The sequence below is a fragment of the Puma concolor genome, chromosome C1 (genome assembly GCF_028749965.1).
Source record: "Puma concolor isolate L17-30 chromosome C1, mPumCon1.1.hap2, whole genome shotgun sequence".
NCBI classification, from domain to species: domain Eukaryota; kingdom Metazoa; phylum Chordata; class Mammalia; order Carnivora; family Felidae; genus Puma; species Puma concolor.
This window is the reverse complement of record NC_141674.1, coordinates 145,132,989-145,159,997: the sequence shown is the minus strand read 5'-3', so window position 1 is coordinate 145,159,997 and position 27,009 is coordinate 145,132,989. Positions and strand designations below refer to the sequence as shown.

General features: G+C 34.8%; 1 protein-coding gene across 5 annotated transcripts in view; it reads right to left on the bottom strand.

Moving 5' to 3' along the window:
- Positions 1 to 27,009, bottom strand: part of GALNT13 (polypeptide N-acetylgalactosaminyltransferase 13) — a 554,292-nt gene that overhangs the window by 459,124 nt on the left and 68,159 nt on the right. For all 5 annotated transcript variants that reach the window (XM_086718628.1, XM_086718629.1, XM_086718632.1 and 2 more), the window contains exon 3: positions 22,338 to 22,583. In XM_086718628.1, coding sequence (XP_086574754.1) covers positions 22,338 to 22,479 — 142 coding nt within the window. In that variant the 5' untranslated portion in view covers positions 22,480 to 22,583. The remainder of the gene's footprint in view (positions 1 to 22,337; positions 22,584 to 27,009) is intronic.

The following is a 27,009-nucleotide window of genomic DNA, read 5'->3' as shown; positions in this document are numbered from 1 at the left end:
CCTACTATATTCAAAAACCATAGAATAGCCAATACTATTATTCTAGGCACTGAGAATGAAATTTTGAATGAAACACAAAATTTTCATCATCATAGAACATATGTTCTATAGGTGGGAGACACAACAGATCAAGGCAAATCCAGAATACAGAAGATAGGGCTATGGAATTAAAATGGGGTAAGAGGACAGAGAATAGCTTAGGAGTAGCTGTTTCAGCTGACATGGTCAGGGAAGGTGCAGAATCTGATATTTAAATTGAATCCTTTAATGAAAAGAAACTAGCAGCCAGGCTAACAGGGATTTGTTTTATTTTATTTCATTTTATTTCAGTTTTATCCTCAAAGGGTGAGGAGGGGATCAATAAATATTTGTTGAAATGTTAAATGAATGCATCTGGGAGAAAACATTTTAAGCAGAAAATGCAAAGGCCCTGAGATGAGTGTAACATGTAATTTGAAGGAATGGAAACAAGGCCTGTGAGCAGAGAAAAGTAAGTTATGGAGACGAGGTTAGAGAGAAAAAACGGGTTAGTTCGCTTAAATCCAGGCCAGGTTGCATATTAAATCACCTGATGAGTTTTACAAGCACCGATGCCAAGGTTCTACCAGAGAACAATTGTATCAGCAGAGACGGGGGGAAGTGGTGTTCAAACAGAAGCATTTGTTTCCAGGGCCTCCAATCAATCTAATATGCATCCAGTGTTCAGAACCAGTGATCCACAGACTACAAGGCACAGTAAGAATTTGGGTTTGAGTCTATTGCCAAGGTATGCCATGAAAGGGTTATAAGCAGAAGAAAACCAATAATAATGTCATGAAGATGTATATTACCTTGAATTGAAATTCAGGTATATTCATATTACTTTGATTTGAAATTCATTGCGCAAATTCCCCATTTCCCCTACTTAATTTGTGCATTTTTACACAAACAAAAGGAAAACAACAAAGACAGTCAGATGCAAAGTAGAGAATGGTATAAAATATTATCTAAGGGTGATACCCATACAATATACTAATCGAGAATTCTGAAAGTCTCTCACTCATCAAGTAGAAACAAAAAATATTCACTTCTTTATCTAGACTATTTTACATTATAAAGGCCTAAGAATATTAAGCTGTCAAAATCAACTTCTTTTTCTTACACATAACTACAATTCCCTAGGACCTTCTGACAAAACAAGTAATAGAAAGTTTGAATCAGTTTTATCTCTAAAATATGAATTCTTATGGTAGATCTGTGATTTCTGGAAAGTAAGGGAGGAAGAATACTTCAGTTGTTCTAAGACTAATTTCCATCCTTCCTCTTCACCACTACCTCCTCCCAATTCTTGATAGTCCTCACCCACATTTTTTTCATAGTAATTATACCTTCTGGAATACACTGTCCTCCTCACTAGCATGCAACTCCACAGTAATTTTGTCTATTGTGTTAGCTGATTTATCCCAATACTCAGAGAAGCATCTAGCACATAGTAGGTACCCAATAGACATTTACTGAAGGAACAAATGAAAGTAGATGAGGTCATTATTCCCATTTTCAAAATGAAGAAACAGGCTTATAATGGCAAATGAATTGTACGTCACATACACCTTTATGAAATGAAAATTTAGGATTAAAATGAAAATCCTTTTCACGCTAATGTCCATGTGTTAACCACTATACACTGAATATTTTGTAAAGCATTTAGGGCTAAGACTAGTATTTTGTGCAGTGGACAGACTATAGACAACTTCTAGTGCCAGAGTAAGGAGTTATGACTTTGAGCTGCCATTAGTAGGAAGTTATTGAAGGACACTGAGCAGGCAAGTAACACATCAAAGTAGTGTTTCATGAAGATTTATCTCCCATCAGTGTGTAGAATAGATTGGAAGGAGAACATCAAGGCAGCAAGACAGTTCAAAGAAAAAAGCACAAGTGAAAGATAATTTCAGGAACTAGTCTAAATAAAGTCTATATATCATTGGCAACCTCAAATTAGTCTTCAGCTTTGAAATGCAGACCTATTATAAATGTTCATTCAACAAATATTTATTGAGGGCACACAATGTTCATAACAGCCATCAATAGACTCTTCCAGACATTTTATGTCAAGTGATCAGATAAGATCATCTATATATAGCCATGTTCATTTCATTCCACTTGGTGGGCATGAGAATAGTACAGACAAGTTACAGATCTTCAAAGAACCACCATAAAGTAAAAGTAGAAGAGGGTATACAAACTAGATCAAAGTTGATTCATTCACCATGTGTTGGTTCTATACTTGCTCTATGAAAGACACTGCGGCACATGATTTCCTGAGTCACAGATGGATCTTAAGTCCTAAATACAAAGCGCCCTTAGTAGAACAACAAAAATCCACATAAATAGCTTGAAAATAAAGAGATTATAATGGAAGAAGCTTAGATAAGGTATTATGTAGACTAAGAGGAAAAACATTGGTTACCTTAAGCTTAGATTGCAGAAATCTTCAGTGAATTGTTAATAATTAAACTATAAAATACATTCCACCAGAGAACATCAAAAATAGTGTATTAATGGATTTTGGGTAGTTCTTGGTAAATATCAGTAACTTTTAATGATATTGGGCACAGTAGATATAATGATAGTGATACATTTCAGCAAGAGATATTACAAAACTCATGAGGCCGAAAACAAGGTTGCGAACTGTATAGGCCCTTTCACAGTTACTATAATTTCTGAACAGGGCACTAGGTTGGAATCCTCAGTAGGTTTACCTTAGCCTCTAGTACTGGTCTAACTTTGATAAGTGATTCATTCTCTTGGATCTCCATTCCCTTTAACAAAACAAAACAAAACAAAACAAAACAAAACAAAAAGATATGGATCACTAACTCCTCCTTTACATATAGAAGTTCTATATATTATTTTATTGATTTATAAATTGTATTTATATAAGAATTGACTCAAAAATGTATTCTAGGTCTTTGAAAATTTTGAGAAATTTGAAAATAGTGGGGCTAGATGATTTCTAAGAATGTTACAATCTCCAAAATGCAATAACTATCTTTACATCATTCTTTCATTTGTTCTTTGTCATGTGGGTACCAATTCCAAAATGTTATATACATAAGTTCTTTCAATGAGGCCATTTCATAGAGTACCCTGCGTGATCCTTACTAGTAAGTTTTACTCTGTGTACTTACTAAAAAGAGTTCCATGGACAAATTATGACATAGCTTCCAATTCAATTGTAGCTCCATTTGTCATGAGAAGTGAGAATTTCAAATTATATAATATAAATGATCATTTCAGCAGTCTGCTTATCGAAGTTACTTAAAGTCTGTATATTTTAATATTTCTTAATTTCTTTTCTAGCATAGGTGACTTTCTAAAATATATATTCATATCTTTAAAGAACTCTAAATATTTTATTCTTATCCTGATATTAAAGTTAGAAAGATTAGAGAAGTGTATTTGTAGTAGCATCTTGAATCTTGATGAAGATTTCCAAATATCATCTTCAGTATCCTGACAACTACTCTGTGACTTGAGACACGCCATGTTTCACTCTTCCTGTACTTTTATGACTGTGGAACATTTTAAAAAATGGTTATTAGTAGTTGTATTTAAAAAATAGTTACTAGTACTAATAAAACTAGTAGTCTCCTAGGGCAACCATAACAAATTACCACAAACTTAGTGTCTTCAACAGAAATTTATTCTCTCACAGTTCTGGAGGCTAGGAGTCCAAAATCGGGTTGTCAGAGGGCCATGCTCCCTTCAAAGGCTCTAGTGAAGAATCTTTCCTTGCTTCTTCCAGCTTCTGGAAGGAACACTTTGACTTGTGGCAGCATAATTCCAATCTCTGCCTCTATTTTCACATGGTCTCCTTTTCATTTTCATGGTCTCATTTCTGTGTCTCTCTCTCTGGTCACTCTTTCTCTTTTAAGGAAACTAGTCATTGCAATGGGGGTCCAACCTAATCCAGTATGATCTCTTAACTAACTACATCCGCAAGGGTCCCATTTCCAAACACGGTCACATCCAGACATTCTAGGTAGAATTTTTTTTCAGACACTACTCAACCCACAACACCAATTTGTTTGAAGTATTCTACCAATTTGTTGAAATATGAAAAATAGCAACTATGATAATACACACATTTTTATTAATATTATAAAGTTATGTGAAAAAAAATTATGCTTTCAGCTGAGGAAAACCTGTATTTGAAAATTTCTTGTTTTCTTTATATAGTGATCATGTTTATGTACTGTTTATGTTCTGATTAGATTTTTTTTTTAATTTTTTTTTAACGTTTATTTATTTTTGAGACAGAGAGAGACAGAGCATGAACAGGGGAGGAGCAGAGAGAGAGGGAGACACAGAATCTGAAACAGGCTCCAGGCTCTGAGCTGTCAGCACAGAGCCCGACGCGGGGCTCGAACTCACGGACCGTGAGATCATGACCTGAGCCGAAGTCGGACGCTTAACCTACCAAGCCACCCAGGCGCCCCTCTGATTAGATTTTTAGTTAGAGTCTTGAAATGATTCTCTCCAGTAGTACTTTATTTATGGAACAAAAGTTGAATTTTTACTCTACAGATCCCTTTATCATGGTAGCATAAAGCAAGTAATCAGTCAGTATTTCTTGCCTCACTCACTACAAGTGCCTGGCTGATGTGCCAGGCACTTGTAGCCACCAGAATCACAACAGTAAACTATATAGATCAATTTTTTTGTTGTCAGCAGGGAGGGAGAAAATAAGGTAAATAAGAAAAACATAAAATATTTCAGGTGGTAAAAATACTGCAGGGGAAAACAACACAAAAAAGAAAGATAAGGAGTTCAGGGATAAGAAACAATTTAAATTTTTAAATAGTAGACACAGTGGAGGCCACACTCTATCATATACATTTGAGGAAATGTGCAAAAAATAGGACATGAAGACAATTGGAGAAAGAACATTACTGACAGAAAAGTCAGTAAGTACAAAGGCCCTGAGGTGACATATTCCAAGAATAGCAAAAAAGGCAGGCTGAATGGAGTAGAATGAACTAAGGGAGATTAACAGGACTTTAGCACAGGTGTTGCAGAACTTGGTTCTGCCATTTAGGAACTTTCACTTTTACTTTGAGTGACAGAGAGCCAATGATGTAGTTTGGGCATAGGAATCGCATGATTTGATTTAAGTTTTATTTTATTTTTTTAATTTTTTTTTTAACATTTATTTATTTTTGAGAGACAGAGCATGAGCAGGGGAGGGAGAGAGGGGAGGGAGAGAGAGAGAGAGAGGGAGACACAGAATCTGAAGCAGGCTCCAGGCTCTGAGCTGTTTGTTAGCACAGAGCCCGATGCGGGGCTCGAACTCACAAACTGAGAGATCATGACCTGAGCTGAAGTCGGATGCTCAACCGACTGAGCCACCCAGGCGCCCCTTGATTTAAGTTTTAAAAGAATCACTCTAGCTGGTCTGTTGAGAATACATTATAGGTGAGCAAAGATAGAAGCGGAGAAACTAGTGAATTGGGGAGAAATGTTTGAATTCTGAATACATTTTGAAGGAAGAAGAAAAAGGATCTGCTAAAATGGAATGTGAAAGAAAGAGAAAAATTAAGGATGACTAAGATATTTAGCTTAAGCAACTAGAGTTCTGGGGCCACTAAAACTGAGGTGGAGAGGACTACAGGTAGGGAAGCTTTAGGTGGAATATCAGAAGTTCAGTTCTGGACTCAGTAAGACTAAGATATCTTTTAGAATCCAATGGACTGTATCAAGTAAGCCTTGGGCATAAATGTCTAAAAATTGGGTGAAAAGTGTGGGATGGATATAAGTTTGGAGGTTGCAAAATTGTAAGATAGCCTATAAAGCAAAGAGATCATATTAGATGAGATCACTAAAAGAGTGAGGATAGAGAAAGAATAGATAAATCAAATCTCATTTCCTGGGTGACCTCAACCTTCACAAGTGAGGTGATGAGAAGGAGCTTGTAAAGCAGATTGAGAAGGAGCAGTCAGTGAGATAAAAAAAAAAAAAAAAAAAATCAGGAGACTGTGATGGCCTTTAAAACAAGAACAAAAGTATTACAAGGAGGTAGAAATGATTAACTGTTATTCATGGTCAAGTAAGATAAAGGTTGAGAATTGGCACTCAGATTTAGCAAGATGAAGATTTCATAAAGTGGTCTTTGTAAAAGCATTTTTGGTGGAGTCATGGTAAAAAGAACCTTACTGGAGTAGCCTGCATTTAACAGATAATTCAAAGACACTAAGTGCCAAAAAATCCTGTCAAGATGATTCTCTCTTAACTTCTCCATAAGGATATCTGAAGACTTAATGCTATGGCACGTGGTACTCAGAGTGTAGGGCTTGGTATAAAGGGGACAATGAGGTAGCTCTAACGATGAAGATGTTGATAATGCACACAATCCTTCCAATTCCGCAAGAGTGCCAAGTTCCTCAAGAACAATTTCTCACCTTCTGGAATCTGATCTTTTGAGATCTAGTTCACAGCTCATATAATAATTGGTAGAATTTGGCACGCTCAGAATGGGTATAACCAATAATGATGTAAATTACAATTGACAGATTAAAAGACAGAAAGAAAACTACAAAAGAACCATACTATATAGCAGCAAATAATAAGGACAGTTATAAATGAGGAACTAATAAAGAAAGACTTTTAAATTTTTATCCCCTTTTTAAAAGACAGAAATGCTTAAACAAATTATGATGTGTTAGAATAATGTACAGCCAGTGAAACTTTTAAGGAACATTTGATGATGCAGATAAATGTACAAAATACAAATTGAGAGAATTAAAGCAAGATATATGAAACAAAACACAGTAGAATCCCTATTAGAAACATAAAGAAATAAACCAAAACTTTAATTATAATAATCTATATGTGGCTGGCTTGTAGGTGTTTTTTTATATCCTATCTTATATTTTTTACATTGAAAAAAAATTTTTAAATAAATATTATGTGTTACTATAACCTGAAAGGAGAATTAATCTTCCAGAGAAAGAATCATATATTTAAATGATTTTTAGTAACAATATTTTAAAAGCGTTTATACTCAAGGAACAAGGTTTTGTTTTCAGAACTATTAACTTCAGGTGAATGTTGTGCACTAATGTTGTTCTATAGAGCCTTTTACGTTTCTTAAAGCAAATATTTAATCCTGGAAAGAGAGAAGTGAAATTTTCTCTGGATCACACTTTTTGTTAAATCCAGAATCATGATGAAATCCATATCTCACAACCACAGCACCAATGTTCTTGTCACTATAATATTTTATTCCCAATATCCCCACTCATTCTACCAATCTAACGGAATCAGTATGACAGACCTCTAAGAAAACACACATAAATGTATCTCCAAACAGTATAAAACAAAAAAGATAAAGTATACTGGTTATAGTAATGCCAAATACAGGTTTTAGATGCATTTTCTGTACATTTCTACAGCCTGATTTTATTTATGATACTTTTTTTATATTTAAATATGGTAAGATTTAAATATTCCCATTAATTAACATAAAAATATAATTCTAAAATATAGAAAAAGAATAGGTCTGTAGCAAGCCTCTCATTTTACAGATGAAGATAGAGTGATATGAGCAACACACTGAGAGTAGCAAAGCCAAGATTAGAAGTGAAATGTTCTCATTCTCCAGACCAGAGCAGTCTGCAAACTTGTCAAGAGTTTCATCAGATAATATAAAGTTAAATCATCAAAAGAGTTTAGCTCTGAGATATGAATTAGAAGACAAATCAATAGAATCAAATAAACAGACTGACGGAAAGACCTTGGTAGATACAAAGATTTTCTATCTAATCTATCTATCTAATGTTCTTTTTAACATTACAAATCAGTGATGAGGGGAAAGATATCTATCACAAGTAACTATAGAAAAAAAAATATACCCTCATTCCTACACTAAAATAAAATACATATGGATCAAATCACTTAACGTAAAAAAAAAGTGTAAAAACAAAAACTAAAAGAACTGGGGATTACAAGGACCTCTCCGTTTATTCCTGAACAGGTTTTTCCTCCAATTGCAGCCCAAAGCTTTATGCTGTTTTTCCTGCCCCATGGAGTTTACTTGTACTGCAAAATGTGTCATAGTATAGAAACAAAATTTTACCACCACCTAGATTTTATCATTGTTGAATATATCTACAGTGACTAATATATCACAGTTTTAATTTTTTTTTAATTTATTTATTTTGAGAGAGAGAGCAGGAGAGGGACAGAGAGAGAGGATAGAGAGAATCCCAAGCAGGCTCCACACTGTCAATGCAGAGCATGACAGAGGGCTGGAACCCACAAACTGCAAGATCATGACCTGAGCTGAAGTCAAGAGCTGGACAGTCAACCGAGTGAGTCACCCAGGTGCCCCTGATATATAACATTTTTAAGCCAACCCTCCATTTATTTTTTTAATTCAAAAATCTGTACAGAAGTCCAGCATATACTTACACTTAGTATTTAATGATAAAATTTACATGTAAGTACAATAAAAACTGAGAACTGTAAAAAAAAATTGTGAGTAGAAAGTACTCTAATTAGCAAATATGTTTTAAATTAAATTATAAATAGTGTGGTGAGATAAGTGTCCTCATACATTGATGATGAGATTTGAAGATTAAAAGGCTTTACAGGAAGTCATCAGAAATATCTATGAAAAGCCTTTTAAAAATATGTATGCCTTGAAAAAAGTAAATCCCACAACCAAAAATCTAACCTAAGTATATAATTAGCAACATTTTCAATATTTCAAACTTCCTAAAGGTGTTTATAACATTATTTTGTGGTAAAAAAATACAAGTAATCTATAAAAATTAAAAAGTACTTCATTATGAAAATTATAGTTTATACATATGATAAACTATTATGCAATTGCTAAAATCATATTTTGAACAAATATTTCATGCAGAACAAAATGCTCATGCTATATTCATCAAAAAATTAAAATATTAAATTTTATTTTATGATGCCAATTTCTGGATGGAATTCCTAGTTATCTTTCTTCTTTATTTTTATTTGTATTTAAAATTTTTCTACAATATTTATTAATTTTATTATCAGAAAAAAATATTACTATATTTTTAAACATAGTTTTATATTAGATTTCCATTTGCCTTCAAATCCAAATGTCTAGGTGCACCTGGGTGGCTCTGTCAGTTGTGTCCAACTCTTGATTCAGCTCAGGTCATGATCTCATGGTTTGTGGATGGGGCCCCATGCGGGCTCTGTGCTGACAACACAGAGCTTACTTGGGATTCTCTCTCTCTCTCTCTCTCTCTCTCTCTCTTTCTCTCTCTGTCTGCCCCTCCTCAGTGTGTGTGTGCTCACTCCCTCTCTCTCTCTCTCAAAATACATAAACATGAAAACAAATTAAAAAAAGAGGTCTAGGGGCGCCTGGGTGGCTCAGTCGGTTAAGCGTCCGACTTCAGCTCAGGTCATGATCTCACAGTTCGTGAGTTCGAGCCCCGCGTCAGACTCTGTGCTGACAGCTCAGAGCCTGGAGCCTACTTCACATTCTGTGTCTCCCTCTCTCTCTGCCCCTTTTCTGCTCATGCTGTGTCTCTCTGTGTCTCAAAAATAAATAAACATTAAAAAAATTTTTTTAATAAAAAAAATGTCTAAAGAAGATTTGGTTAGTAACATTTTGGATACTTTTCAAGCTACATAATAAATACACCAGTAAGGATAATATGAAATGAATTCTAGAAAGTAAATTCAAGTATTTGAACCCAAGTCATACATATAATAGGAAAATGTATAGGTATATACTGGGGAGTATTACATGAAAATATCATGCTGATTTCGAAAATCCATGCCTTTTTTTATCTTCAAGGAACAAATGTTTCTGGAACAGCTGGGTTTTTATTTTAGGAAAAAAGTAATCTTGACTCTTCTCACATCATACACAAAAATTAACTCAAAGCTTAAAGGCTAAAACTATAAATCTTCTGGGGAAAATACAGATGAAAGTCATCATGGCCTTAGCATAGGCAAAGATTTCTTAGATAGGACACAAAAGGAACCATAAAAGAAATAAAAATGATACACTGGACTTCATCAAAATTAAAAAGCTCTGCTCTTTAAAAGATACCATTTTTTTTAAAGCAAGCCACAAACAACCCAATTACAAAATAGGCAGAAGAATATGACAGACACTTCATAAAAGAAGACTGGCCAACAAAAACATGACAAGTTATTCAGTATCACTAGTTACCAGGCATGCAAATTAACTCAAATGAGATATTTATCACACGTTTACAAAAATAGCTAAAATTGAAAGCACTGGCTATGAAATGTTGGCCAGGATGTGGAGTAACCAGACCTCTCCTATGTCACTGATGAGAAAAGCAAATAGTTTAACAACCTGAAGAAATAAACTGGCATTATGTCACCAAATTAAAATACACTTAGCCTGTGACTCAGCACTATCACTCCTTGATATTTACCAGAGTTATGAAAACATATGTCCACACAAAGATTCTTGTACAAATGCAGCAGCTTTATTCATAACAGGTATTGAACAAACCCAAATGTCCATCATCAGGCGAAAGGGTAAACAAATTGTAGTGTATGCAAGAAGTAATAGGAGACTTCTCAGCAGTAAGGACTGATGCACTCAATAGCATGGATTAATCTTAAAATCCTTATGCTGAGCAAAAGTCACCAGATACACAGGAGCTCATACTGTACATTCCATTGATCAGATATTCTAGAATAAGCAAAACTAACCAACAGTCACAAAAACCAAATCAGTGGTTGTGTGGCTAGCGTGGAGGAATTGCCTGCACAGGGAGTGTGAAGGAATTTTTTTGGGGGACATATCTGATTGTGAGGTTGAACCCTGGGATTTCTTTGTCAAAACTCTTTCAACTGGATACTTAAAGTTGAGCATTATATTATACCTCAACAAAATTGATTACAAAAATATTCTTTAACCAAATACTATCCTCATTCATTCCCAAAGCTATATTTACATATACCCTTGATTACTGACGAACCATGGGTCCTGTTGTACAACTTATCCTCGGTAATTTTCCTTTTTGATTGGATTTTTCATTTGTAAAGATTTCCAATATTACTTTCTAATATTTGTTTTCTGTCATCTCCATTTCCCCTAGCTTCTTTTCACAGATGAATTAAATATACCATATATCTACATCTTTTTTTTCTCAAAATTCCTTAAGCTACTTTTCATAAACATTCCTCTGTGTCCTCTATGTATTGATTCATTCCACATATCTCACATGATACACATGCTCGATCCAGAGAAATACCACATGTCAATATGCAGTGATCTTACATGCCTCTGCATCAGAGACAGTATATATAGTGTAACACAAGACAAATTCTGAAAGAAAAAAGATGGTCCCCTGGCTATACATATATCATTTGGGTTGTAAAATACACCAATAAAGGATAAAAGAAGTAGTTTGGACCAGGTATGTAAACAACAAAAAATACTTTTGCCGTGATAAGTGAATTATTCCAAATTTCTTAATTATCAACCTAAACTGGATATCCTATAATCATAACACTTGGAAAGTATCAAGCTGATGACACATTCTATTCTTTATTCATTCAATAATTATTCTTTGAGCATCCAAAATGAACCAGGTAGTGTTTCAGGTGCTAAGGACAGAAGTGGACAAAACTGATAAAAATTCTGTTTAGCCAATTATCTCTGCTGCAACATAGCTCTTTAGTAAAAATTGTTTCCAATGATTAGAGATAAAATTTGCCCATTCCCATTTTATTGGTGGGTTAATATGCAAATAGTTTTATCCGTCAATCAACTCAAGTCTTTATGGAATTGAAAATTAGATCTTGCCATCAAAAGACAGTGTCTTATTGATACTTTTTTCTTTTTCTTTTTTTATTTTTATGTCATAAATTCTCTCTCCTCCTGATAGTACAGCATTGATATGCTGACATTTCATTCATACAATTCTGAATTATTTTCTCCCTTTCCTAAACATGAGAACAAGAATGGCTTCTTTATCTCTCTAACCCCAGCTCCGATGCAAATCAAGCATTGAAAGAATTGGCTCAGCTTGTTTAATACTGAATTAGTTAAGATTTGAGTAGAAAACTTATTAAAACTATCTAAATTTGATACTACAAAACATAAAATTTTCTTGTGCCTACCAACGAATTTGCAAAGTGAACAATTTAAATATATGTGTATGTATGTGTGTGTGTGTGTGTGTGTGTGTGTATATATATACACACATATATATATACATGTATATATATATGTATATACACGTGTATATATATATATATATACGTATATATATATATATATACACACACACACACACATACATATATATATATGTATGTGTGTGTGTATATATATATGACACCATTTCACTCTCTGCTAACCCTCAGCTGATGATCAATATAACTTTCTTTTCCAGAAACCTTCAGTGGTGCCCCATTTCTAGAAAACAAAGTTAGAAACTTTTTTCTCCAGCACTCAAAGTCCTTTAAAATCTGTCTCCCAACTTTCAATATAAAATCTAGAAATTCCCTTTATGTCTGATTCTGCTTCAGTCAATCAATTCACTGTCCTTTTACATCCTCACTTTGAAAACGGCACTTTATTTCCTCCTGTATTCACCCCCTCCCAATTTTCACAAGTCCACATAATTTATATACTTCAAGTCCTCTCCTAGTAATTCATTTGGTATCCTTCTTTCAACAGTCACTACTTTCTATTGCGTAATGTAGTTATTTATATACACATCATGTACGTACATGTCATATCTCCACTAGGCTGCAATTCTTGAAGACAGATGTTTTATTTGACTAAATTCTGTATATTTCTGAGTATCCAGCCCAGTACTTTTAGTGAATAAATGGATGAAAGAATTGTATCAATTGGTCTTATTAAGCTTTGAAAAAAAATTAATGTTTCACTGCTGTTCATAAATTTAACTTTTCTTTCTAAGACTTCAGAGGCTTAGCCCCAAAGACAAGTGCTGAGGAAAACTGCAACATAAATTAATATACTGTAGAGATTTAATAATTGCAAAATTGCTAAAGTCTGAAATAAGGCAAAGTGCCTGTCAGAATACTTGTCTCTTAAGTATATTAACTAAGACATTTTTTCCCCAAGGTCAGTGGCCACCTCCTTCTATGAACTCTAGAATACCCCTATTTATGTAAATATTTCATAAATAGCACATAAATGCTATTTATTTGTTTTCCCTAAAAGGAGTCTAGGCACACCTAATTCAGGGACACAGAATACAGTTCAAGGTCTGGGCTCAGAAGTCTGACAAACCAGGTTGTGAGTCCCTTTTTCCTTCGTACCAGTTTTGCAACCTTGGGGAATTCAATTAACCATTTGAGGTCTCAGTTTCACCTATGAAAATGAGGATAATAATGGTACCTTTCCTCAATGCTACACTAAGAATTAATCAAAACTAGATATATACATGTAAAATTAAGTTTACTGTGTCAGATAGTAACCTGAAAAAGTACACTCAATAATAGTTCATTATTATAATTTATTTTAAATTATAAAATAATAGTTCATTATTATAATTTACTTTCATTCCCAACATTGATATATCAATGCGGTCTGGGAGAGAGATCAGAGGGACTTGTGGATAAAGTATAGAAGGCCAAAGAAAATATCAAAGGTCATAATTCTATAAGGCCTATTGATTTTTGAAAACTATTTATAAATCTGATTGAAACCTATCTGGGAAATACATGTTCTCCACTCTAACTGTGTCGATATGTCCTACTTTTTGAACACCTATAAATATTATTGCCTGAGAGCTCCAGCAGTCATCATAATTTATTCAGGGCGATTCCAATACTGACAATGTTTAATCAATCTCACTTTTCTACCCTGCCCCCAAGAGTTGAAACCATATTTTTATTTTGAAAAAAAAGGAAAATTTGGTGTTAGTTTTAACACTTTACCCGTTTTCAGTTTTCCCTCACACCTGTACACAGGAATTCTTCTTTAAAGCACCAAAGATTAATCAAACATTCACTGTTTAATAAATGATTACATGGATGGGTGTTAATGTAATGAGGAGATCATCTAGAAAGAAATAAAAGACTGATGCAATAGCCCACTGTCAGGATTCCAAGAGAACAAGGCTACCTGTGACGTCCTTGGATTTATGAGGAAACAAAACAAAACAAAACAAAGCAAAACAAAACAAGCATTCTCCCAGGCAGAACGAAGGGAAACATGGAAGTATTAAATTGGGGTTACTGGTCAGCAATTCCACTCATTTTCTTCATTTCCCCTAATTCAGAGCAGCAGTGAAAAGGTCTTAAGCGACACAAGGGGTTAACAGCAACTTTGTAAAACCTTAAAATGCCAGATAAGGTGACAGTGTTAGATAAATGATCTGAAAACAGAGGATCCCTAGGAAATATTTTCCTCATTGGAATTTATACATCTTACTAGCCAGGGAGACCTGGCAGGGCCTACAGTGCCTCTGAGAGTAAAGACAAAACACTCAGTTCAAGTTTTCAGCATATGTACTCCATACTGGTATCCAAATGAAAGAATGGTACTAGTACAAACTGACATTTATTGATAACAGAGTACTTTATGTAATAAAAGTGTTAGTAACCAATACCTTAATAACCAAATCCTATTCTATTGGTTGTGAAAATTCTGGCACTCCCCCTTAAACTCACTCTATATAATAACACACACATACACACACACACACACACACACACACACACACAGCACCTCTAACCCTTGTAATTTTCTAAATGATAACAGCACTAGGAGCATCTCTTGTTCTAATATTTGGTCTTTGATACAAAGCTCCTAAATCTCTTGCAATTTCCTGCGTGATGGAAGTGGTTTCTGTCCTAATAAGGCAACACTTGGTGGCCATCTAAATGGCTCATGGCTGGGGGTTGGCCACCAGATAGACCAAGCCATGATTAGAAGCCTGGATCTCTCAGCCTCACTTCTATCTTCTGGGAAGGGGAGAGGGGCTAGAGACTGAGTTAATGATTGGTCACTTCTATGAGATGTAGCCTCCATAAAAATCCCAAAAACACGGAGTTCAGAGACTCCTGGGTTGGTAAACACGTCAACCTGACAGGACATGGCACACACCAAATCCAATGGGAACAGAAGCTCCTTCCTTTGGGACCCTTCTGAACTTTATTCACCCTATGTAGATACATCTCTTCATCTGGTTGTTTGTTCATGCCCTTTATTATATTTTTTATAATAAACCAGTAAATGTAACTAGCCATTTCTCTGATTTCTGTGAGGCACTCTAGCAAATTATCAAACTTAAAAAGGGAGTCCTAGAAACCCCAATTCATAGCTGGTGGGTCAAAAGTACAGGTGATAGTCTGGGACTTGAGATTGGTGTCTGAAGTGGGAGCAGTCTTATGGGATGAGCCCTTATCTTGTGAGGTCTGATGCTCACTCCAGGAGATAGTATCAGGATTACAGGACCCTCAACTAATGTAGACAATAGCTTGGTGTGGAGATAAAGTCCACACATCTGGAACTGTTAGTTGTATTCTATGTGTGAGTAAAAGAAAACACAGGAGTATTTTTCCCATATACTTACGCTGCCTCAGTTTCTTCATATGTAAAAGAATAATGCCTACTTCACAAATATTTTGTTAAAAAATTAATGAGTTAACATTTGTAACTAATGGAGAATAGTTAACAGTTTATAATTACTGTTATTCTGATCATTATTGGCTTATGTGCTTATCTTTGTTTACATACAAGCAACAATTCTTTCTTAGAAACCCCCTCGCTTTAAAAGTTTTTATTTTTACATTCATTTATTTTTGAGAGACAGAGAGAGACAGAGCACAAGTGGGGGAGGGGCAGAGAGAGAACAAGGCATAGAATCTGAGGCAGGCTCCAGGCTCTGAGCTGTAAGCACAGAGCCCAATGCGGGTCTCGAACCCACAGACTGTGAGATCATGACCTGAGCCAAAGTTGGACGCTTAACCGGCTGAGCCACCCAGGTGCCCCAGAAACCCCCTCCCTTTTAAAGTAAATTTCATTTCATTCCCTAAGTATGTGTAATATACTATACACATACCTAAGTATGCATAATATACTAATATCAGGATCCGTAAAGAAAGCTAGGTTCCCCCCTGTCTTGAATATCATAACTTTATATCCTTCCTGTTCTCTGTAATGATAAGAACCCCTCTGGGGTTTCTAAGCAAAATCCATCCATCATGTCACCTCCATATCACTACTTCTCCTCTTGGACCACACATTGTTTGTAGACTGACCAAAAGCTAGATAGTAAAAGAGTTCACTTTTCATATTTTCATTGGGTGGAGGGGGGGAGAGCTATAAACATATAATCATTCATTTAAAGACCAGCATGATTTTTAAAATCATGACTCATATTCACTTCATTTCACAGATGGCAACTGAGGCCCAGAGAGATGAATTAACTTGCCTTCAGATATAGGCTGTTAGTAGTGCAGCCAGGAGTAGGATCCACTATGATAGAGTGCTCAAGCAAACCTGCCACATGACCTCAAATTTGTCCACAATGTATCTAGGTGCACTGCCGCAGCACTGGTCTTTTTAAATGCCTATTCTCTCATATATCTAATTCTTCCAAATTGGGAGTACCACTAGTTAGTATTCCATGCCATTTAGGAGTTCGAAATATCCTTCAGTGCATTTTAGTTCCAGGTGGCCCCAGGGTGGCATAAAAAGTTAACATCCTCCCCTAACAAGTACTTATGTCACCAAAAAGCAATCCTTTAGAAAATAGAAGAAGAAAAAGGATTTACGTGTCTGTATTTAATATTGGAACAGGTCTGCATGCTCCCATAAAGTCCCTGAAATAATCTTTTAATCTTTTTTTTAAAAAAGCATCATTCAATAATTGATGTTAAAAAATGATAATGCTGACTCAGTAACAAAGATTCAATTATATCCCATATGCCTTATTTAATAAAGAAGAATGTAATCTATTTTAGAAAAAAAGTTTCCATAAAAGTGATGGTTTGATATTGGAGTTTAATAATGTAGCCAACTTCCTACTGAACAATTCCATTTAGTTGCCTAACAGGTGTCTCACATTCAACCTATCTAAAATAAACTCCTGTCTGCTCTCAAATCCTCTCCTCCTACATTTTTCCCTTTGAGGAAACTGGGCCAAACAATGCCCTCAAGAAACCCAAGACTTGTCCTTGACCCTCCCATATCCTACACCTGCCAGAGCCAATCATGCATCCAGCTCCCATATCTCAAATACCTCTCCATTTTATCTACTTCCGTAACACCTCACCACCATTCCTCTGCTCTAAGTAGGCATCACTGCCTACACAAAATTGATGGAATACTACCACAACTTCCTACCCAACCTCCCTAATGAGACTGTTTCTTCTCCAATCCATTCTCCACAATTGAATCCATACTGAATCCATACTGATCTTTCCATAACATAAAGGAAATCATATCTGCTCTCTTTTAAAGCCATTCATTGGGTTCCCAATTTTTAAATCCATTCACTGGCTCTTATTCATTTGTTATCCATATACTGTAACAAACACATTAAACCCCCATCAAAAACAAATCTAGGGCACTACTAATGCCCCACATTCAGTCAAAATGTTCATCCCCATCTCATGACCCTGTCTCATCCAACACATGACAATAAACATCCTAAATCCTATTATCATAATTAAACTTGCTCACTTTATACAGTCTTGTTGCATTTCTACATATTCTTAAAATGCAATTTTTAAAAATTTTTACAGCTTTTCAAACTGTACCATGTTTATCATTTTTGAGGGATAAAACTTACTACTGCATTATCAAAATTCATTCATAGATTCATTGTAAAATATATGTACTATTCTTTTGCATTAATATATCATAATTCATTCATCAGCTTTCCCTTTGATGCGTCCATGGGTTATTCTCAGCTTTTACTTTTATGAACAGGAGTACTATGAGATATTTGTCTATGTGGAAGAAATTTTCTTAAGTATATGATAATAATTCATGGGTTACATATCAATGTTCAGATTTCAGAAATAAACTGTTATCTAAAGTTATAAAAAATGTGGAGATGCATAACCTCTAACAATTGGTATTATCAACCTTTTTGATTTTTGCCAACTGAATAGATATAATATGTCGTTGTAGCCTCGGTCTGTGTTTCCCTGATCGCAGTTGATGTTTAATATTTCTTCATAAGTTTTTTCTGCTATATGTGTTCCCTTTCTAAGCAGTGTCTCTTCATGGCTGTTGCCCATTTTTTTTCTTATTGGGTTATTTGTACTCTTCTTATTAATAGGATATATATATATATATATATATATATATATATATATACACACACATGTATACACACACACACATATACACATCTGTATATACATACATACACTTAATAGTTTCTCAGTTGCATGCTCTTTTAACATTTACAGTTTGTAACTTCTCTTTTAAGGCATATTTGAATAAAACAACTTTCTCAATTTTAATATAGTTAAATCTATCAATAATTTCCTTTATGGTCAATGTTATTTGTTTAGTATTTTTAGAATTCTCCCTTAATTCAAAGTCTTATGTCTAAATACTTTTCTGCTAAAAGTTTTAGTTTTATTGTTGACATTAATAAAGCCAAAGTTTGTCTTGGTTTATGACATGAGGTAGGCATCCAATTTCATGCTTTCCACATCGATTACCATTTTATTTTCAGATCCATTTATTGAAAAGCCCTTCTCTCTCCCATTGATCTGCAGTGCTCCTGTCACATTCTGAATGCCCAAACATGCATAAGTCTACTTCTAGAGTGTATGCGATTCCATTAGGCAATTTGTCTACCCATTGTGATCTCTTGTACCAATATTACAGTCTTACTAATCTTATAAGAGTTCTGTATTATCTCATTCAGAATTATCCTGTAATCTCTATTATTTCATAAAAATTTTAGTACCTTCTTCTCTAATTAGCTATTTCCTACTTGCATAATTTAGACTCAGCTTAAATGCCACAGCCTCTGTGAAATGTTATCTAAGAATCTAGACACATTTTCTCTACTGAGAGCATCCCTCTTCCTCATCCTAATATCCATTGCACACATTATGCTTCGTAATCATTTCTAAATTATGTTTTTTACAGAGAGAAAGGGAGAGAGAGAGACTAAGAGAGAGGGAGAGAGAAATGTTTACTTTATTATTGACTATAAGTTCCAGATAGTAGGAACCTCAGTTCCTTTATACCACCAGGTCTTAGCAGTTACTAGATACTTAACAAATATTTTATTTGAGTGACTTCCTCCTTTGGGGCTACACCCAAAATAACCACTACCCCCATACACATGCCCCACTGGGGACCTGACTCACCTTGAAGAGCAAAGTCTGTCTGGAGCATCATCCAGACTATTCATGCACCTTCACAACATTTAGCAGATATTGATAAAGGGTTATCATGAACCAATACTTCACTGTACGGTTTATGCACATTATCCTATTTAATTCTCAAGGCAACCCTGTGAAGCAGAATTACTATCTCTCAGGTTCTGATCTGAAGTGAAAACATTAAGATTTTGCCAAGGGATTTGCCAAAGTCATACAACTGGATCAAGGGGGAGGAGACAAGGACCAGGTTGATTAACAAAATCTGGGCTTTTAACTATGTGGCAATCTGTACTAACTGTGAACTCAGAAGTCCTGGTGCTTGAAATTTGTCTTCCTTTGTCCATCACTGGGCTTTTCCCTTCTTTTCTTTTTTTTGATATAATTGACATAGAACATTATATAAGTTTAAGGTGTACAAAATGTTGACCCAATAGGCACTTAAATAATTGATGAATTGATAAATAAATTAATACATGTATCTTAAAAATGAATTCATAGTGTATGCCAGTATCGGGTACTTTAAACCAGTTTAAAATTTAGCACTAAAAGGGATCTGAGAAATCACCTAGTACAAAACCTTGTTTTTTAAATAATGGAGACACCTAAGTCCAAAAGGATCAACATTTTTTTAAGTCAAAAAGACTGTTTCTAACATGTGCAGGACATGAAATTTTGAGGCACATACACTTTGCACAGCATCATCTGCCTGTAAATAAGTTACTATTTTAAATATGTGGAGAAATTCCTATATAGAGCAATATTCTGAAATAATAAGTAACATTGGAAAATAAAATTAAAACCCTATAGTTCAGTCCCATTTATTCAAGACAAATATTAATGTACAGCATTAACTAAGTCTTAAAAATAAAGGAATATAGTTTAATTTTACAACTTAAGTATAAGGAAAAATTACTATTTTTGCCTTGCGTCATTAAATTTCACATTTTGAGGGGCGCCTGGGTGGCGCAGTCGGTTAAGCGGCCGACTTCAGCCAGGTCACGATCTCGCGGTCCGTGAGTTCGAGCCCCGCGTCAGGCTCTGGGCTGATGGCTCAGAGCCTGGAGCCTGTTTCCGATTCTGTGTCTCCCTCTCTCTCTGCCCCTCCCCCGTTCAAGCTCTGTCTCTCTCTGTCCCCCCCAAAAAAAAATATAAATAAACGTTAAAAAAAAAAATTAAAAAAAAAATTTCACATTTTGAGATTTAAGACTGAGCATTAAGGACTTAAATCAGCAAAGCTGTACTTTTTTGGTACTTGCAGAATAAGCTGTCATAGTTTTGCTGAATCAGATTATGACATTTTTTTTTTGTGACCAATCTAGAAGTCTCTATTCAACAAATGACAAAGTGATCATTCCAAACTGATGAGATCCAACAAACCACATTTCCACTTTCAGCCAAGCAGCAGCTCAACTAAGTTAACAAAGAAGCAGAGAAGGAGGATTTTTTTCTGGGATTTTAACCAAAGATCAGCATATCAATCCTCATGTTCATTTATCAAAAACCGATAGACTCATAAAGTTCTCCTCTTTGAATAATTCTAGTATAAAGGCATAAAATATGCATATAAACTACCTAAATGGGTCGAGGCTCAGTCACTTCCAAGGTACTTTCAATTTTTTGTGCTAGGCAAAAACTACAGTCAAAGAAACTCATTTCACAAAGAGGAAGATCATCAGAATACCTCCAATTGAGTAAGAGCACTGCTACAATCCGATGCAAAAAAAAAAAAAATGTCCAAAATACTTTTTCACAAAAACTAATTTTTTGAAATGCTCTTCTGTGTTTCCCAAGCCTCATATAACCAACAGTTGCTTATTAACATATTTTGATTCATAGATGACCTCAAAAATATCTGCAACATTAAAAGCAGACTGTATCTGCTTTTTGCAAATAAATGCAAATCTCAAGCCAGTCATTTAGATTTACTTTTCCAAAAGGTACAAACATTTAATTTTTTTAATGTTTTATTTATTTTTGAGAGAGAGAGAGAGAGAGAGACAGAACGCGAGCGGGGGAGGGGCAGAGAGAGAGAGAGAGAGAGAGAGAGAGGGGCACACAGAATCTGAAGCAGGCTCCAGGCTCTGAGCTGTCAGTGCAAAGCCAAATGAGGGACTCAAACTCATGAACTGCGAGATCATGACCTAAATGAAAGTTGGATGCTTAACCGACTGAGCCACCCAGGTGCCCCAAAAGGCACAAACATTTCAAATGCAACTGAAGGCTTACTTTTTGTAATAAATAATAAACTGCAGTTTATTCTGCGCTAATGCAGTTTATTCTGCACTAATAAACTGCAGAAAACGAATCCCTACGACTTGACTTAATAAACCACCATGTATAAAAATCTTTACGTTTCTTTATCATTCATTCTTATCCTGTCAATGAAACCGATCCCTAAAGAGGGAAATACTGAGTTAAAGTGATGTTATCCTGTACCTGACATTACCTTTTGCACTTAACACAAGGCAATAATCTGGTTGTTGAATCTGAATCTGGCCATCAACATGTGTTTTGTTTAAAAAGTTGTTTGTTTGTTCATCTGTTTATTGCTTCTGGAAGTCTGGGTGTCATGTGTCCTTGCATTTTGCTACAACCCCCACCATCTTACTTAAGTAGTTGTCCCCTTGTATGTTAGGTGCTTAGCCTCCAAGGGTTTTTGCTTCTGGAGGCCTAAATTTTAAATTCTGTCCAATTGAATGTTCACTAAATTATTCTTTCCATACAGTCACAGAACACTGGAATTATGAAATTGGAAGGTACCTTAGAGGTTACCTAACTCTTCTCATTTCTCCCAACAGGACACCTGAGGCTGAGAGAAGGAAGTAACTTTCCCCCGGTTAAATGTACATTAATAGTTCTACCAAAATGCTCTGCTAACGCAAGAGCTGAAAAAAATCTCTACTTCAAAGTTTCACGTTTTGTCAAGAGTCACCAGAGCTGTCATCTCTGTAAGCAACATTTGCTTCGTAAGCACTTACCCCTGAGTGCAGGTAGCAGGGACCTCTCCTTCTTGTCATCGCATTTGTTACATTCACTGAAGTACAGGAGTAGGAAGACATCGACGAGAACCCACATCAGTGAAGTGGCTAGAACCACCTTGCAGTAAACAAACCTCCTCATGTCTTCCCTTGATTTCTAGTTAACACATAGATCGAAGACAGATGCTACAGTGATAAATCCAAGCCACAGGGGTGAACTCCAGGAAAAAAGCAGGATGCATCCCACTATATTAAAAAAGAAGGAAAAGAAATGTCATTATTGCATAGTTTTTTTTTTTTTTAGTATAAAGGGGATAAAACATGAAATACATGATGTATTTAATGTTCCCATATTTATAAGCACTTGACCTTCAAATTCAGAATGAAAAGCCTAAATAAGTGAGAACTGTAAGCAAACCAGGTGGCTAAAACGCTACCAGCTAATCCTAGATCTGTCACTACTCTGCTGGGCACTTGACAACTATTTGATTTTTTCAGGTTGTACTCTTTTCTTAAAAAGCCCTATGATGATATTCTGTAGAGCAGTAGGTTATCAAATAGAGCATCCTTGAATTTACCCTGATTCAGCACTTTTGAGGAGCTAATAACTGCCGAAACAGAAATCATCCCAGGATACAATAAATTGGAGTAACTAAGAACTGGACTTTACACACAGATAGGCCTGTGTCTATTCACCTCCTATCTGCAGGACCCTTTTTTAAAAAGGCTGTTTTCTCAACTATAAAATGAGAATAACAATGCCAAATCTAAGATTTGCTATGAGGACTAGCCACAATAATGCTTGTTAAGCATCTTGCAAGACAGATAATAATTAACGTATAAAACAAAATAAAGTCTCAAATTCTCAAAAAGGACCATTGCACGAACTAACTCATCTGTTACTTAACCTTAAAAACTCCATCTGGTCTGCAGAGAAAGTATCCACAACAAATGCATAATTTGGAATGGATAGCATACATTCAAAAAATTATGAGAGGGGAGACAACATATTAGTTTAAAGTGACTTCAGATAACCAAAGCACAAATTCTAAAAGGCATACAGATATGTGCACAATTACCTATTGAGAGGTATTCTAAATAAATGTAGAATTAATACCACAAACATATTTGTTTTATTGACACTATAAAAAGCAATAATTACCTGGTTAATTCATTTACAATAAATTGACAGTTAAGTCATGTACCATAAATATAACAGGCCAAAGATATGTTCATGCCATTTGCTACACTTAATATCAACTGAAGTTTAAAATTTTTGAGGTGAATAAGTAATACAATTTTGAAAGATATTTGAGAAGAACAGCTACAAAATACAAAGGTACTCAGAATACTTCATAAATATCTGTCTCAAAAACATCAAAGTGCAATTTGCTGAGGCAAATGCTCTTTAAATTAATAGCAGCTGACTTTGCATCATAAAGCAATACAAAGGCTACTGCCTGTAACAACCTATCCAGACTAGCAAGGAATTCAAAATTTACATAAAGTGACAGCTGAAAACATAACAGAGTCTATCTTCACTATCTACATTAAATTTACATTTATGCAGCATATTTTTTAAAAAAGGTATAAAATGTGCAAATCTACAGAATATATGATATGTAGGGTTTATCTGCTTGCTTATGATTTTTCTGGAAACAAATGTCATGCTAATTATCTACTTTATTTCATTTCAACTTCATTTTCCTGTAAAGTGTATAACTAAACATTGGAACTCAGCCTCTAAACCTGGTAACAAGTGAAGAATTCCCTGATGCATATTTCCTGTTACTTTGTGCATGCATGCTTTACTGAATACAAGGTATGAAACAATTCAAGCTGTCAAATGTTCTGTGTTTCTTGGTCCTATGATGAAGTAGTTCTCTTCAGTTTATTGTAGAAAAAAGTCCCACAGAAAAGTATATATAACACTGATGGTTACCAAATAGCCATCCCCAGATTTAAGATGGGAATATCTTAAAATAAAAGATCCTATCATAAAGATCTTACATGTTATATAAAGATCTTAATGAAAGGCATAAAAGCACCATCCCTGGCTCTGTAATAAAATGAAATGATGACTTTGGGTCAGGATTTTGCCTCTCTGTGCTTCACTGTCTTTATTTATAACATATTTCCTGTCATATTCAGCTCGCAAAATATTGTAAAGGCTTAAGCAAGATAAAGAATGAGAACATTTTTAAAAGAAAATATAAAGAATATTATAATAAAAAATCTGAAATCACTTAAGTTTAAATATTAAAATGTCTAAGATAAGACATTTCCTAATAAGAGCCTAACAGTTAATGTTATTCAGAATTTAATATAAATTTTAGCTGTAATAGAAAGTCAAAATCATATCTTATTGCCATTTCAAGCATTACTCAAATTATTCTAATTTCATAGCCTGAATGAGCTATATATCAAGTCATTAGCACTGAGAGAAGTCTAATCCCACTATTCTAACTGATAAAACTAAGTTGTTGTGTGATTTTTTTCATTTATATTTCAAGTTTCGAATTCTATCTCTACTTTGAAAACACCTACCTCCACCTTGAAAATGCACTAAATTTTATCATTCATTGAGCCATATCTGCTGGCACTTGCATAATGGTAACCTCATAAACTGTATTCCAATACTCTTCATGAGAACAAAACTGATGGGAGCAGAAGGATGGTACAAAACACACAGTAACACAAACCAACATAAGCACAGTTGGTAGCCCAGGTTTATTTAAGAGAATCAGCATCTGTATTATGTTTTTATTCCAGTAAGCCTCTATTTATTTGCAAACACTTCTCAGTTTCTGAAGCCAAATCCAAGTTCTGCAATATCCCTGTCTTGCCAAACCAATGTGGAGCATGACTAACTTGCATAAACTACAGGCTCTTCTATCTGAAAACACAGCCCCTTTCCTAATTGTTTCAGTATCTTTTGAGCACAGTTCCTTCTCTCTTTAAAAGTACTTCTCTGGGTGGGAATACTTTTAAGAGAAAGCCATCAAGTACCATCTTGCTAGTCAGATTGCCTTTCTTTTTCTTTTTGCCCACCAATCATGATATCCATCAGATATTCTATGATGCGTTACAGGATTTTTGTCTGAAGATATATACCATCTTCCTATCTTTATCAAAAACATATTTCAAATATAAAACAATCTAGATAAAGCTTAGGAGTCGGTAAATATGTTTTTAAACAAGGAGAAAGAGTTTTTTGTTTTAAAATTCGGAGGTTATCACTTCCATGGAGAGTCTAGTTTAGTTGCTATTAGACATATTTTTATCTGTACTCATTTATTTTACTTCGTAAAAATTGCATAATAGGTGCAAATTTATTCATTCTATTTTGTGAGGCTATATGTGAGGCTGCCAAAGCATCCTGGGAACTAGTGTAAGACTGCTGGTAGTGCTCCCAGAAGGTTCAGGCACCAACGTACCTCAAATGTTTTAAATAGCTATGCAGGAGCTTCTGTGAGCTGATGACTGGACAAATTTGCAGAACTGGTTTACAGACTAATAAATCTAATGTGTAAGCACTGAAAATGAAATGCGCTGCATTAGTCACAGGTATGATTGACAGGAAGACTGATCTTTGTATGAAGGAAGGTTAAAAATTAAAATGACCTAGAGGAATCTACCCATAGCTTAAACAAAGGATCCACTCTAAAAATCATACCACACTGGAAGATATACCATGAGACAAAGAAGCAAAGATAATGTTAAATGAATGCCTATGGGGGAAAAATGGAATAGAAGCAAAAAAAGAAAAACAAAAAACAAAACCAAAAGGCCCTCACTGGCATTTAAACCAAGGAAAGTTTGAATATTCATAACATAAAATTTGACTATTAGGAGGCAACCTAGCATGAGATCTAAAATTATATATTGCAGAGTTATAATGCCATGAGTTGGATCTGAGTCCAACACTCACTAATTGTATGGCTTAATTCAAGTTATTTAAATCTTCTGTGCCTCTGTTTTTCTATTCAGCAAATATGAACAATAATAGCTACCTCACAGCCTACGATGAGTATTGAATTAATTAATACATGCAAAACTCTTATAAGAGTGCCTGGAACTTAGGAGGTTCTCAATATACATTACCGATTATTAGTAGTAACAGTAAAATTATTATCAACATGAGCATCATCAAAAGAATGAGAAAAAGAGTAAGAATTATCTGCCCACCTTTCCAGAAGTAGTGTATACTCTGTGTGTATTCAGGGTGTCGGGGGACAAGATGAACATCACAAATATATTTAATGTTACTATTTATGAGTATTACAAACTACAATATTTTAAATTTAATAATCCAAAATATATTTAGAAGAGTTTCTGATGGAGATGAATTACACAGGATTTTGCAATTGTCAAAACTCGTTGAACTATACACTTGAGATTTGTGCATTTCATTCTGTGTAAATTACATATATATTTTTAAGGCAAAACCAAAATGTTTATGTACCAATCATTTGATTCCCTGATTAATACTTTTCTGACCCCTTTCCTACCATTGTTTTCTCTATGGTAGTGACTTGGGTCTCAGGCTGTTCCTTACAAATACCTTGCCTCTGGGCGTATGCATATGCTATTTTCTCTGTTCACTGATGTGGTTGGTCATGGTTGCCTGCTCTTATTTCCCTCAGATCTTACTTCCCCCTGCTCAAATGTC